The sequence below is a fragment of the Cryptotermes secundus genome, unplaced genomic scaffold (genome assembly GCF_002891405.2).
Source record: "Cryptotermes secundus unplaced genomic scaffold, Csec_1.0 scaffold323, whole genome shotgun sequence".
NCBI lineage: Eukaryota > Metazoa > Arthropoda > Insecta > Blattodea > Kalotermitidae > Cryptotermes > Cryptotermes secundus.
In genome coordinates this window covers 612034-626633 of record NW_019738961.1, presented here as the reverse complement: position 1 = coordinate 626633, position 14600 = coordinate 612034, and the positions used below count along the sequence as shown (strand labels likewise).

General features: G+C 42.3%; 1 protein-coding gene across 1 annotated transcript in view; it reads right to left on the bottom strand.

Annotated features, from left to right (window-relative positions):
* The window catches only part of LOC111871439 (protein sax-3), a 583421-nt gene that overhangs the window by 283583 nt on the left and 285238 nt on the right, over positions 1 to 14600 (bottom strand). The window contains exon 2 of the mRNA XM_023864561.2: positions 3100 to 3417. Coding sequence (XP_023720329.2) covers positions 3100 to 3417 — 318 coding nt within the window. The remainder of the gene's footprint in view (positions 1 to 3099; positions 3418 to 14600) is intronic.

Genomic DNA, 14600 nt, shown 5'->3' with positions numbered 1-14600 from the left:
AGTTTATACTTGGAAACATGTCGGAGTATTTAGTTTATCAGCAGGTTAGCTTGGCATCGAAGCGATTTACTTTATCCATGATATGTATGCCCTGTCCGTGTTGTAGTGCACTCAATTTCAACTGTTATTTCACAACATGTTTCGTCAACATAGTGCCATCATCAGGTGCTCCATTTACGTTAATCTATTGCATTGCTTGCCATTATGTCATTGTAAAATTATTTAAAATATATTTAAAAATATTCGTCAATTATAATAAATTTTATACAGTAAAATCTTGTTGTATTTTAGCGTCCTGTTGCACTGATTTAAGTCCATGATTTATTTAATCCGTCTTGCAGTGCATACACTCATTTATCTCCTTCTCTCCCTCGCACTACATGTTTCGGCATAATAATGCCATCTTCAGGTGCTTACTTATCCACGTCAAACCAGTTCATTGCATGCCATGTTCACANAGATACATATTTTAGTTATTTTAATGTGTGAACATGGCATGCAATGAACTGGTTTGACGTGGATAAGTAAGCACCTGAAGATGGCATTATTATGCCGAAACATGTAGTGCGAGGGAGAGAAGGAGATAAATGAGTGTATGCACTGCAAGACGGATTAAATAAATCATGGACTTAAATCAGTAAAATCTTGTTAAGATATTCATCTTATATATCCCAATTCAAACCCGCGCATGGTTCCTCCACTATGGGAGTCGTTCGTCTTATACTCCGTGTATATCGTGTCTCGTGATGTGTGTTCCCTTTTTGGTTGCGGGTGTTGTAATGTTGGATGTTCTGAACGTGAGTGGACAAATTAGGGATATAACGGATGGGGTAACTTTCATGAAATTCTCCATTTTCGTGACCATTTCAAACAGTGTACGACAAGAGAATCATAGATAGGGCATGTCTTCGCGTTCTTCTCCTGTTAGTTCATATCATCATCACAGTCGGCAGCACCATAGCGGAATCTCTTGGTCTGTTCCGTTTTGAAGGGTTAAAACACTTCCTTCCGCTATTCTACCAGACGTCCCTGACATTTTCCAGCATTCGGTATCACGATGAAAACTATTGAGATTAAATTTTCATGGAATATCGCTCTTAAATTTATTCCATTTTTTTAAAACTTTGATATCTCTTCTACATCACTTGTGTATGCACATTACATGTTTCGACCAACACTGGTCATGAAGAATGCCGTCTTCTGGCATGTGGCGCCGTGTAGAGCTTGTGTGAACCGACGTTTCGGAGGAACGTACCGCCTCCATCTTATGAGGCGATTTCCCCATCAGGCGATACATTCCTCCGAAACGTCGGTTCACACAAGATCTACAAGGCGCCACATCCCAGAAGACGGCATTTTTCATAGTCACTGCTGTGTAAACCCTCAAATCTTACAACACTGGCCATCTTTAGGTGTCTCTAAAATTGCTAATGAAACTGCTGTGCTTCTGTCTGTAAGTTTTAGTTTTGGGATATGCCCTCCTCTGTGCTCCAATGTGTCTGTAACATGTATTAGTATTTTCTGTATGACATGTGTCGGTGTATTTTATTATATATATAGTATTTAGGTGTTTTCATTTTTATCTCTGTTTTTATGATGCTAAATTAAGTCTTCTTTAGGAACCATGGTATGTCATACCTCGTGTAGAAAATCTTACGGAAGAAAACTTGTGCTTTTATATATAGTAAAAGTTCGATAAACAGGATTAGTGAAGCAAGAGGTAGCCGTAAAAGGNAAATCCCAGAAGACTGCTTTCTTCATAGTCACCGCCGTGAAAGCCTCAAATCTTACAGATAATTAATTTATTCATCAATAGAAGACTCAGAAGTTGTACTTGTCTCTGAACGCAATAATGTAGCTTTGAAGGAACCGTCAGTTTGTCTCAACAGACAAATGACTCATCTGCCTTTCTAAATTCCTCATGTCTTTTAAAGTATGCATTCAACTGTGAACAGCTTTCTTTCAGTTTTCATATTTCGATCCGAATAAGATGTAACCGAATTAATGAGGCAGATTCTAATGGGTTTTGACGATGGTGTATAACACTCAGAATTACTAGGTTTTAGGACCTTTTCCATCGTCCTGTATTCTAGAGACTAAAAAACACGACGTTTCGGAAACCTGATCTGTTTCCGTCCTCAGGTGAAGGGGAAGACAACGTGCTGCTCCGCGAACACAGCCACAACCTGCAACAGGGTCTTCTAGAAGCATCAAAATAAGACCAACATGCCTATGAAGACAGTCGCAGAGTACGTTGGGATGATGCTAAGATTTTTAAAATTGAAAGTAACAGCAGGTAGAGGAAATATAAGGAATCAGCCTATATGGCATGCTTAACCAATCCAATCAGTCAACCTAGTTTGGACATCTCTCCTATCTGGATACCCCTCATCAGTAATGAGGTTTCTGATTCGCAGAGATCTGTATGACGTGACAGACTCTTCATGGGTTTCCATGTGGTTTCAGTCTCGAGTGTTCAGGTTTTACTCCACAGATGACGCTAGAGGTAGATATTACATACATGTCTTCACATTTTTTCCCATTTCTTCGCATTGGTGCTAATGTACTTGATTTTGTTGGCTAGGTTTCTAGCACAAATTTCTACTTACTTTTCTATCCTAATTCCACGTATGTGTGTGCTCCATCACAATTTTTGTTGCATATTTTTTTGTTATATCTCGCCGAATTAGCCTGGCCTCAGGTGATTATATAGCTGTGTGAATGTGCCAGGGGTTGTCCAGTAAAGGAGATTAGCGCTTTCTTGAGACCCAACTGAGTAGGTGCTTTTCCCCACACCTGAAGTCGGAAACAGATCCAGTTTCCGAAACGTCGTGTTTTCAGGTCTGTAGAATACCGGACGATGGAAAAAGTCCAAAACCCCAGTAATTCTGTGAAGATTTACACTATGTGAATTTCCAACCAGTGTATGTATACCGGAAATACATTGCAAACAGAATGTAGTGACTTTCTAATGTTGACGTGACATTTTGCTTCACTGACTGAAGACGACAACCCCTCGCTGCGATAGCAGGTCCCATAGCCGATTCACTAAACCCTGTATTGATTCCTGCTAAGGATCTGGTTAGCAACGGTACTCACCGGCTACGTCCAGGGTAGCATTCCTGCTCCTAGCGACGCCGACCTGGTTGTGCGCGACGCACCAGTAGACGCCGCCGTCCGACTCCTTGCGGCCATGAACCACCCTTAGGAAGAAGAGTGATCCAGCCGGCAGAAGTACGCGGTGAGACTTGGCGTCGCTTGGAGACGTTCTCACTGGTTGGCCGTCTTTGTACCATTCTATTGTGGGTTCCGGCACACCATCAGCCTTGCAGTTCAGGGTCACGGGATCGTGCCTTGGTACTGTCACGTCTGTCGGGTGTTCAGTAATACGTGGACTTCGGTACTGTTGGTAGTGACCTGCAGGAGGAAAAGAGAGCAACAGTCTTACTGAAAATAGTGACAAATATTTAGGACCAGGCTGCAAAACTATCGTAAAAGGAATAGACATCCCTTCAACCGGCCGTGGAGACCCATAGGGTTGTGAGACGTCGAGGTTTCCACATTTTCTAGACAATCGGCTCACAGATGGCGGCGAGGTTGTCAGTCTTACACGCCGGCCGCCTTTTACTCCCAAGAAAATTTCTGGTTCTAATTACTATTAGAGGCTGAGTCCACCACAGGGCCATAGTGCGGCTGGAAGGGGTAGGTCTTTTTTTTATTATTATCATTTCTTGCAATTTACAATCTACTCTACAAGGGAGTAATAAGTAAATATGTTGTAAGAAATCACTTGTGCGGAATTATCATCCAATGATGATTCTCCTCTGTAGTATAATATGCATTATGTCGTTGAGTACGGCTACCCATCTTCAACACTGTGTTCTTTTAAGTCTGAGGGCCATTGTCGTTTTAGTCTTCGTCTGATGTTTAATGGGTTGCTTAGTTCAGTTACGCAACTGTTTTCGTGTCCCATTAGTCGGTTGTGGTATATGATAGAATATCTTTTGATTTCTTCTGTGACGAATGGGATTTGAAGATCATTGTGTAATGTGAAGTTCGAGACATACCATGGGGCGTTGGTTATGGGGCGCAGTACATTTGATTGGAGTCTTTGAATTATTTTGGTGTTTGTAGGCTTAGCACACCCCTACAGTTGAACTCCGTACGCCCAAATCGGTTTCAATATGCATATGTAAATTAAAGTCTTGTTTTCTAGGCTGAGTTTGGGTTTTCGTCCTAAGAGCCATGACATTTGTCGTACTTTAAGTTTAGATGTTGGCGTTTTGTCTTGATGTGCTTCTGCAAAGTTAGCTTCTGGTCTAGGTATCGGCTGAGGTATTTTACTTCTGTCTGTACTGGGATTTGTAAATTATTGATTGTGACTGGTGGACAGTGTGTGCGCTTTGTTGTGAATGTTATCTGCGAAGATTGAAGGGTTAGGTCCGTTGAAAAATTCAGTGACCTCATCAGGAATCGAACCCATGACTTTCTGGCTTGTAACATAGTGCTTCAACCAACTACGCTACCACGTACCCCCCTAAAACTGTCCTAACTAGTTAATATACTAACTAGGCCTAATTAACTAACGACTAACTAATTAAATAATTAAATAACCAGCTAATTTAAGAACAAAGTAACCAATCCGAACTAACAAGAACGGACGAGAGTATTCGACTGTACTAGTCAGACCCGTCGTCCCCATGAAGGGAGGCCCCATTTCAAAACGCGTATGTGGTCTTGGAATGAACAAGAATATTGTCATTAACCCTGACGTCGTTGGAAACCAAGAATGACTGTGCTAGCGAAGGCAAGCAGCAAATTACATCTCTGCTACTAACCAACAAAATAACTAGGACTAACCAATTAGTAAACTCCATGGAGCACAGTTCTTGAAAAGCCAATAAATGCTGTACTGGTCAAGAAATTTCTCGCCTCTTATGAAAATCAAATATTCATCACCGTGTCCACAAGAGCCCACCACCGGTCCATATTCTGAGCGAAATGAATTCAGTCAACAAACTCACACCCTATATCCTTAAGAACCATTTTAATATTATCATCATATGTACCAACGTCTGAGTTCTCAAGCTGGAAATGCCATTTAGTTGCTCCTACTGAAACATGGAATGCCATTTTTATAAGGTATCAAATTTCGCAAGATCCGTAGAATTACTTTTTCTCGTAGCTGTAAGTCAATCCCCTCCAGCTCGTAATGCCTAACCCCTGGCGCATCAGGTACCAGCTACATCTACTTGAGGTAGATATTGTTTGAATGACGTAATCGGGGAAAATGAGATGTATAGGGCATATAACAAGGATGGCAGAGAAGAGAAATGCATACAAAGTTTTGGCAGGAAGACCTGAAGGAAAGAAATGAAAGACAGAGGCCTAAATTAAAATGGATCTTGTAGAAATAGATATGAATGCGTGGACTGGATTCATCTGGCTCCTAAGATTTGGGCCAATGGCAGGATCTTATGAATATGGTAGTCAGTTTTTGTGTTTCATAAAATTCTGTGAATTTCTTGCGTAACTGAGCGACTACTGACTTCTGAGGAAGGACTCATATCTATGAAATTAATTAGATAGCTAAAGTGTTCATAGGCCTCTAAATATAAACACGAACAATTGCCTTTTCTTTAAATGATATAAAATTTGCATAAAATTCTAACCTTTAAAAATGAAATACGTCTATATTTCTTTGCCTAAATATATTGCCACATAGTATATGTGTGGGTATAGACGGGGTTTTGGATTGGTGCATTGATTTCTTAATCACTTATACACACAACTCCTTCATACAAGCCATTACAGTGCCACAGCTGATCTCCACAATTCACAAATCATCACAGCACTTGCTAAGCCTTTCTTCCAGCCGGCTGTGTCTTCAGTAGTCGTTCCCTGGCAACAGCTTCTAACAGTGGTGAATCTTCACACGCTCAGGTTCTAGCTTCACAGTCTCCAGTGCAGATATGCTTAACAACTGACTTTGTCCCTTGCTAGTCACGTATCACGTGGAAACACCCCGTTTTCGGAATTAACTCCATTGTTAAGTGCATATTTGTTTACAGAGCCGTTGTCCAGAGACGGCCTTTGTTTACAGAGTTAACTGCTTAGTAGGAGGACTATATTCCACAATATTATCAAGGGCAGAAGGTTAAAAAGTCTGTCACGGGGTGGTGGTAAATTTCTTGCCATACGTTCTTTTAAATACCAAGAAATATGGCACCAAACTCTCTAATTACAAGCGTAACGAACGTTAGTTCAGTGTGCACATTCCTCAAGCCGTAGTTGGTTTTACAAGTAACTGCTGTTATATAACGGGAGAGATACTCGGCAGCTCAGACTCGCTTCAACACGACTCAGTTAATTCAGCTTCAAATTAATAATTTCTCTGAGTAAGCAAGTACAAACGCATTTAGTGGATTCAGTCTAGCAGCAGCATGTTCTGGACAGCTTCCTCCATCATTTCGAGAACACCTTCACAGTTACATCCAAATTCCTTTCACTGAATTGAGTACGAAGCTCTGACCCAAATCCACAGACTCATCTCACGTGGAAGACCAGCCAGCAGAAATATCATGGAGTCATGCTTTAAAATCTCACATCAGAGGCGGAAATTAAGTTAATGAGTGAAATGACGAGTCTTTCAGGCACCAAACCACAAAAGTACTATCTGCTTTTCTGCGTGAAAACAAATGCAAATTGCCTAATCATCTTAAATTCAGTCTGGCAGACTGAAGGGTGAAAGAAGGGGTAGCGAAATAATGAGGGAAGACCAAGCGAGAGAACACCAGGAGATACACAAAACATTCAAAAAGAAAGTTGGCTGTACAATAAACGTTCTTTCCTTCCCTATTCAGTGCGATCCGATGTGAGCGGTGTCTTGTGGAAACACAAATCCACTGAAATAATACCCAATATTTTACTAGAAATTTCACGTATAAATGAGCTCTATGTTTGTGTACGTGGATTATATTACGACAAATTAGTATTGTGACGTATCGATCCACTGCTAGGCAACTGCTCGGTGAACACGTTCCCGCGGAGAGAGATTCTTGCTAAACAGTCCGTTGCTAAGTAAAACCGACAATAATACGCAGGCAAAAATCGGATAACTTCGGATTGCTACGCAACGCACTGTAAATACAACAGAAAAAGAAGAAGTGTTTTCTATGGGTTCACCTCGCGACTATATAGGTGTTTCAGTCTTAAATTAGAATTCAGTCGGTGAGAGAGAAGGAAAGAGAACGAGAAGGGAGCGAGTTTTGGGAAGTCATATATTGTGAGCTGTTGCAATTGGTTGTGATTAGGAGAGGTAAAAGAAGGCGTTAATGAATCCAATCATCCAATCCAGAACCCATTATTATTAGTCACGACCATAAACCCGCGACAGTGTGTAGGATATATAGCGTGGAATGACGATCATCACAATCATCATTGGCAAAGCAGTCATTTTTGAGCCATAGCCTTCCTTAGAAGACTCTGTCAGATTTGTCTTCCAGTTTTCACAGCTTTGCATTTCGGAACAATAATTTCTTTTTGTAGTGCAAGGTTGTCAGCCTTGTGTCCGACCCCCAACCTGTAGGACCAGGTCTCTGTGTTTATGTCCCCCAACGAGGCGGGGGTTGATGTTTCTTTATCATCAAATTTCTCGTAATATCTTTGATTTACACATCTCGGCGTTATTAAAGATGTCATAGCCGTTGGCAGGAGCTGGGATGGCTCAGTCGGTATAGCGACGGGCTACGGGCTGAACGGCAGGGGTTCCATTCCGAACAGGGACAAGAGATTTTGCTCTGCTCCTCAGCTTCAAGGATACATCTGACCTCCTATATACTGGGTACCGTAGCCTCTTTCACGTGGGATAAATCGGCCAGGGCTTGAAGATGAACACTTATTTCCATCCAGTTCCGAGGTAGAGAAAGGTGGCGCTATACCTTCTTTCTCTCATACGTCATCACGGTGTGGTGCTTAATTAATTAAGCAAAGGGCCTGCTGTACATTTATGATTGCACCACGGTTCGCAAACGATTGTTTTCTGCTCTTACCTGTATCAAAATGGAAAAATGAACTTGTGTATGTAGGAATTTCTGGGGAGATCCGGTAGTGTTGAAGTCTGCTATGCTCTCTGTTCAGTCGTTCTTTTCATAGGTACGGGAAGGCTGAGGAAATGATTGGTGCCGCTACAATAGCAGCCACGCTAATGCCTCGCTCTCTCCTACTATTGATCCAGAAGCGCGCGGGATGAACTCCCCACTACGCGGAAAGCAAGCTTACCAGAGCATAAACGGTACAAGTCCATCACGAAAGCTTGGACGCGATAATGACGCCAAGTAGTCTCTAAACTTTCGCTATCTGCCACTAATACAGCAGTTATTGACTTATTGGACACTGTTCGTGTCCTGTTTTGTTCCCTAATTTCCATATTTTCAAAAAATAAAAATGAGGCTTATGATATTAGCTTGCTATCTGTGTATTCCCCTAATATGTTTAGGCTTATGAGGCGTATGGGATCACCCTGTTGTCTGTGTGTCTGTGCCTACATCCCCTTCCGTCGTTGTTAGGCAACGGCTACATGCGCAGCGACAGAATGATTACTTCACGCGTCCTTTTCTAAGCGGTCTGTATCATATGAAAGGAAAGTATTTGGAAGTACATTTTGGACTGCACTGGACTGGAGATAGCGCTCCGTCTCCGTCCTCGGGTGAAAAGCCTATTCTTGTGGGCCCAATCGATAGAGCTAGTCCCTGTCCACCGATCCCAGCGACTTTACGTATAGGAACAAATTTACGATCCTTCACTGTAATAGTTAAACGTAGAGTTGTCTCTGTGCTTAATTAAGCACCATAACATGAAGACTTTTAGAGAGTCGGGATGGCACAGTCGGTATAGCGAATGGTTACGGGTTTGCCGGAATTCGAGTCCCGGCGGGGCCAAGAATTTTAACTTCTCCATGTCGTCCAGTCTGGCTCTGGAGCCCACCAAGCCTCTTATCTAATGGGTACCGAGGACTCTTTCCCTGTGGCTAAAACGGCAGGGGCGTGAAGCTGACCACTCACCTCCCAACTAGTGCTGAGGTCAAGAAAATGTGGATCTATTCATCCACTCCCCCATACGTCTTCATGGCGTAGTTAAGCACAGGGACAACTTTACTTTTTATCTTACTATGAAGGTGTGTTGGGGAGTGGAGGTACAGGTCCACCATTATTTCACCGTAACAGTTGCCATTTGAATATGCGTCGGTCACTCGCCCGCGCTATTCAGCTGAGCTAGAACGTTTACCAGGTTATCAGCAAGTCATTTCCACTCCCTGATTACATCAGTCTATTGCATCAGTGCTTATCAGACGGTGACTTCGATCCCTCTGATGCCCCACGTCCCGAGCGGTAACTTCTACTATTACAGCCACGAAAGACGGATTATTGTTTTTTTTATAATTACAGTTTAATGTTATCCCTAAGCTAATGTGAGAGACAAATGGTGATATATTGCTTGCTTAGCGTCACTTTATCTCACATCGGATAGATTGATTGATGGCGTAATGCTTTGTCATGGTAAGCCATACATTGCAGTACTGACTGATTACTCCCTTCCACAGGCAGCTTCAGTGTCATTGTGAGCAACCTTGGGGCGACACATGGGGTGGGGGTGTGAGCCTGTGTTATAGTGACATCGGTTAAGTTTTACCCCTTCAAAAATATATAGCCATATTTATAGAGATATACAAAATTATAATTTTGCTTGTAGTTGTGTATGGGTGCGAAACTTGGTGAGTCTCACAGTAAGAGAAGAACGCAGATTGAGGAGGATATCTGAACACAAGAAGGATGAAGTAACAGGCAGCGCGAGAAAACTGTATAATGAGGGGTTTCATAATTTGTATTCCTCGTCAAATATAATTGGAATGATCAAATCATTGAGGGTGATATAGACAGGGCATTTAAAACGCATGAGCAAGAGGTACAAAGTGTTTACGGGAAAACCTGAAGGAAAGAGATCATTAGGAATACCTAGATGTGGATGAAGGTTAATATTAAATGGATCTTAAAGATGTGGGATGACAGAGTTAGGATTTCATTCATGTGGTTGAGGGTAAAGACCAGTGACGGTGGAACTTCGGTTCCCATGAAATGTTGAAAATTTGTTGAGTCGTCGAGGAACTGTTATTCCCTTCCCAAGAAGTACTCAGCTTCGTGGAGACTATATCTCTTAAGGCACGCGTTCTCAAAACTTTGTGATAACGTGACTCCCTCCTCCCCACAAAGTAATACATATTATCGCGTATTCGGGGTTTGCGTGACGAATAATAATGGGTTCCGATTTAGATGATTGGATTTATTGGCACTTCTATTACAATTACAGCCAATTATAACAACTCGCAATCAATGGCTGCCTAAGACTCGATCCACTCCTTACTGGACCACGCGAGTCTTCTCTTTCGCAGTGACGAATGATGAACGAAGAATGTCTCCTGAGTGAACTCTGCTGAGCGTCCACACGTGTCCTCCCTTTATAACTTCAGGAGAACCGAATAGAGATCACAATCTCGAACAGTTATTTTAATGCTAGTGGGGTGGGACTAAGTCCCTTGTGCTGCGGCCACTTCTGGCCTATTGTACCAGCCTCAAATGATAGGTGAGGGTGATTGTGGAGAAATTGGTGGAATGAAGATTGGCAGGGGAAACCAAGTACTCGGAGAAAACCTGCCCCAGCACCACTTTGTCCAACACAAATCCAACTTGACCAGACCCGGGATCGAACCCGGGCCGCCGCGGTGGGAAGCCAACCACTAACCGCTTGAGCTATGGCGCGGCCCGCCTCGAGCAGTTAGTTCTCATTCTGTAATTATTTGTGTTTTGTCCGCTGCTACGAAACGTAGCAACCTGCTACTAAGGAACTGAGACCCCACTGTTGACTGCTTAACCTCGAGAATGTGTTTACTGAAGCGTTGCCTAGCAATGGACTATTCCGGCTTTCAGGCGTCATGTCACAATTTAAGCGATCCCCCCCCCCCCCCCACCTCTACCGGTCAGCGAGTAATGCAGTTCTGCACATTTCTTCAAGTGCGTATCAGTCTGTACAGTTACAGCAAACTCTGGATTGCATTACAGTCTCCTCGCTACAAGTGCAGTAAACTGTAGAACGTTCCTGTAGAGTCGCTACAGCTACACCTTCAAAAAGCATCTGTAGTGGACCTGACTTGTCAAAACTTAAGTGGGAGGAATATTTGAGAATCTGGCAATCCCCAGGAGGATGCGATCCATATTTTGGAGAAGTGCGTTCTTGTGTGCCCTTTTACATGTATAAATGTAGGGCAATTAGCAGCTGATTCCTTGCGAGTCCTGCGTAATTTATAGGTAATAGTCCTTACCAATAATCGTATTAGCCAGCAACTTTCCGTAGCTCCAAAATATTTAGTGAACAATATACTTTCCAAGTTCGCGGGTTCCAGTCCCGATGAGGTCAATGGATTTTTCATTTGACCAAATCCTTCCAGCCGCACTATGGCCCTGGGGTCTACTCAGCCTCTATCAGAACCGAGTACCAGGAAACTTCCTTGGAGTAAAGAGCAGCATCGCGTAAGATTGGCAACTTTACCGCCATCTGTAAGCCGATTGTCTACAAAATGTGGGAGCCTCGACGTCTTACAAACCTATGGGCCTCCAAGGCCCGTTATAGGGATAGCTTTACCTTTCGTGTCCTTTCCAGTAAGGAAGGCTGGTTTACCCACCGTATATACCGAGATGACATTTTATAATCTGTTATTATGTAAGCATATGTTTATACGTAGCTGTGGACAGCAGCAGAAGATAACGTCTATAAATTGCATGGAAAATATGTTTGACTTGGTGCTCAATTTTCTTTGAAAATTTTCATAACATACTCATAGATAGCAGCATATTTTATTGTATGCTGTTATTATATTAAGTTTAATATCTTAGTATAAAATACATATAGATATCTTTCGAGAACTATCTTGTTTCTTAGAGCGTATATTCAGTGAAATCGCGAATACAAAATGTCCCTCAAATGCTCTAATATATAATGTATAAACATTTTCAATTAGTAGAATGTATATTTTCTTATGAAACCCCACGAGACCACTGACATGTTGCAGCACACATGCGTCATCGCGAAGCCTACAAATACTTGAACACACACGAAAATATTTACATTCTGGGGGAATATACACATAAAATAATCTCAGCGTGAAGTGAACTGTGCAAGTGTTGTTATTTAATGCAAATTTTACTAACTTGTAATAATCATCTAATATTATGTCACAACTCAGGGGGTGTGCGTGATTTATAGACGAGTTTTGGATTGGATAATTGGATTTGTTGACTCCTTATACATTCAACTCGGGACTACAGGCGCTACACACGCGCAAGGGTTCTCAGTCTTCACTAGTCGCATCCTGGCAACGGATTTCAACACACATGAAGTCTTCTTTGCACAGCCTAATTCCTTTTTTGCCATTATTCTGAAACTGCCAATTCCGAGGACCCGACTCAATTCAATTCCTCTCCTCCCAAGCTCATATCTCGGCAGGCTGGCGTCTCTAAACTCATCTAACTCAAACGATCTTCTTTGTACTTTTTATAACACCTCGGCGCGGATCGCACAGAAAACACAGCTCCCTTATTGTTGCGTATATTCTCTTCCACGGAAACGCGTTTGCTCAACTGTTCCGTACTAACGGCTGTTTTATCTCCCTTCGTCACAATTCCTCTATTGTTGTGTGCGGGCAATACCTACCAACGACCGTTTTTCTGACTCCACATTTCTTGCCTTTTAGCAAATACGCCACAATATGTTAGAAATATTTTAATGCTTAATACACACTTGAGAAGGCAGGAAGACTTCAGGTAACATTATGTACATGCTGCATGTATGTTCCCTCAGCGTATAAATTTTGTGCAGGCATTCGAGTGGATCAGGAACTGAAGATGGCACATATGTTCTGAAACGTGTCGCCCACCTTTTAGAAATACTGAGACAGAGTCCTGTCTGCCTGAAACATTTATACAACCGAGTGAGTCGATTGTACGCAACATGACGCAACGTTACATAATTAAAATGCGCAGGACTGGATCACTGCTATGTAAGTACAGTGCGAACGGCAATGATATTGACGAGAACGGTCTTCTGGTTTGTATCGTCGTGTAGCTCCGAGCCACACGTTTCGGAGATATATGTCGATTCCGTCTTCAGGATCCAACACTGAACCAAACAATTCGGTAGAAGCAGGCAACAAGATGAACTCTGTTTGCCGCCTTACCATGTGTTATAATTTCAATTTATGCTAATCAATGCATAGACGTGACATATGTAGATGAGGCGGTTAGTTACCGGCTACCCACAGCGGCGGCCCGGGTTCGAGCCCGGGTCAGGTCATGTTGGATTTATGGTGGACAAAGTTGTACTAGGGCAGATTTTCTCTGAGTACTTCTGTTTACCCTGCCAATTCTCATTCCACCCACTGCTCCACATTCATCATCTATCATCCTGGGCTTGTACAATAGGTCAATTATTGGCCGACGTACCAAGTGGACGCAGTCTCACCCAATCACAAGAAAATAAATAAAACTGACCAGTGCATAAGATGTTTGAACTTTTATGTTGATCTGTATCAAGCTACAGTTTAAATTCAAATTGTGTACTACACACTTCTGACAGCAGATGTCACAATTTAGGGTGTGTGACTATAGACGGGGTATGGATTGGATATGGTGTTTATTGACCACTTTAACACATATCTCGTAATTACAATTAATTATAGCGCTATCGCTAGTCTCCAAACTTTACAAATCATTATGAGACGCTAAGTCTTCTCAGTCTTCACTAGTCATATCCTGTCAAAGGATTTATAACAGTCGCACTGTAAGTACGGGACACACAAAGTCTTCTTTTCAGAGCCGGACTTCCAGGTTAACTGACTCTCTCGATTGCTGAATCACCTGCCAACCGCCAACTCCGGAAATTTCAGTCCATTTCTCTACTGCAACTGCCAACTGCAAACTATCTCGCTGGAATCTCTTCTCAGTTATCTTCGACTGCCAATTCTCAACAAAATTTCAATTGGCCTGGGATCCTCGTTATGTAGCCTGGGGGCGGACCCAACAGAAAACACCGTTTCCTAACAATCCGCCCATTGTTGCTTGCGTATTCGATGCCGCGGAAGCATGTTTACCGAGCCATTGTCTACTCTGGCTCCACTATTCCGGCTTTTTGGCGTCATGTCACAATATTATTATAATGAAAGGAGAAGTCATTTGAATTAACAATTCGAAAATTTCTGTAATAACCAATTCAGAAATTTATTACGAAACTCATGATAGTGCTCAAACGTAATTTACATTCCGATATTATGAGAGAGCCCATGTTGAGTGTACTGTTTTCTTTATAAAAATTGCTGCCAATTTGAAATGCTAAATAAGTCAGTTCGCAACTTCGCTGTTATTCCTGTGACTTGGAACGACTCAATTAGGAACGAGAAGATATATAAAAAAATACAAAACTGTCTCGTTGTAATGTTGGGAAGTTTGATTGTTTCTGGTGCCGGAGAAGTTACCGGGGGGGGGGGCAGGGAGGGA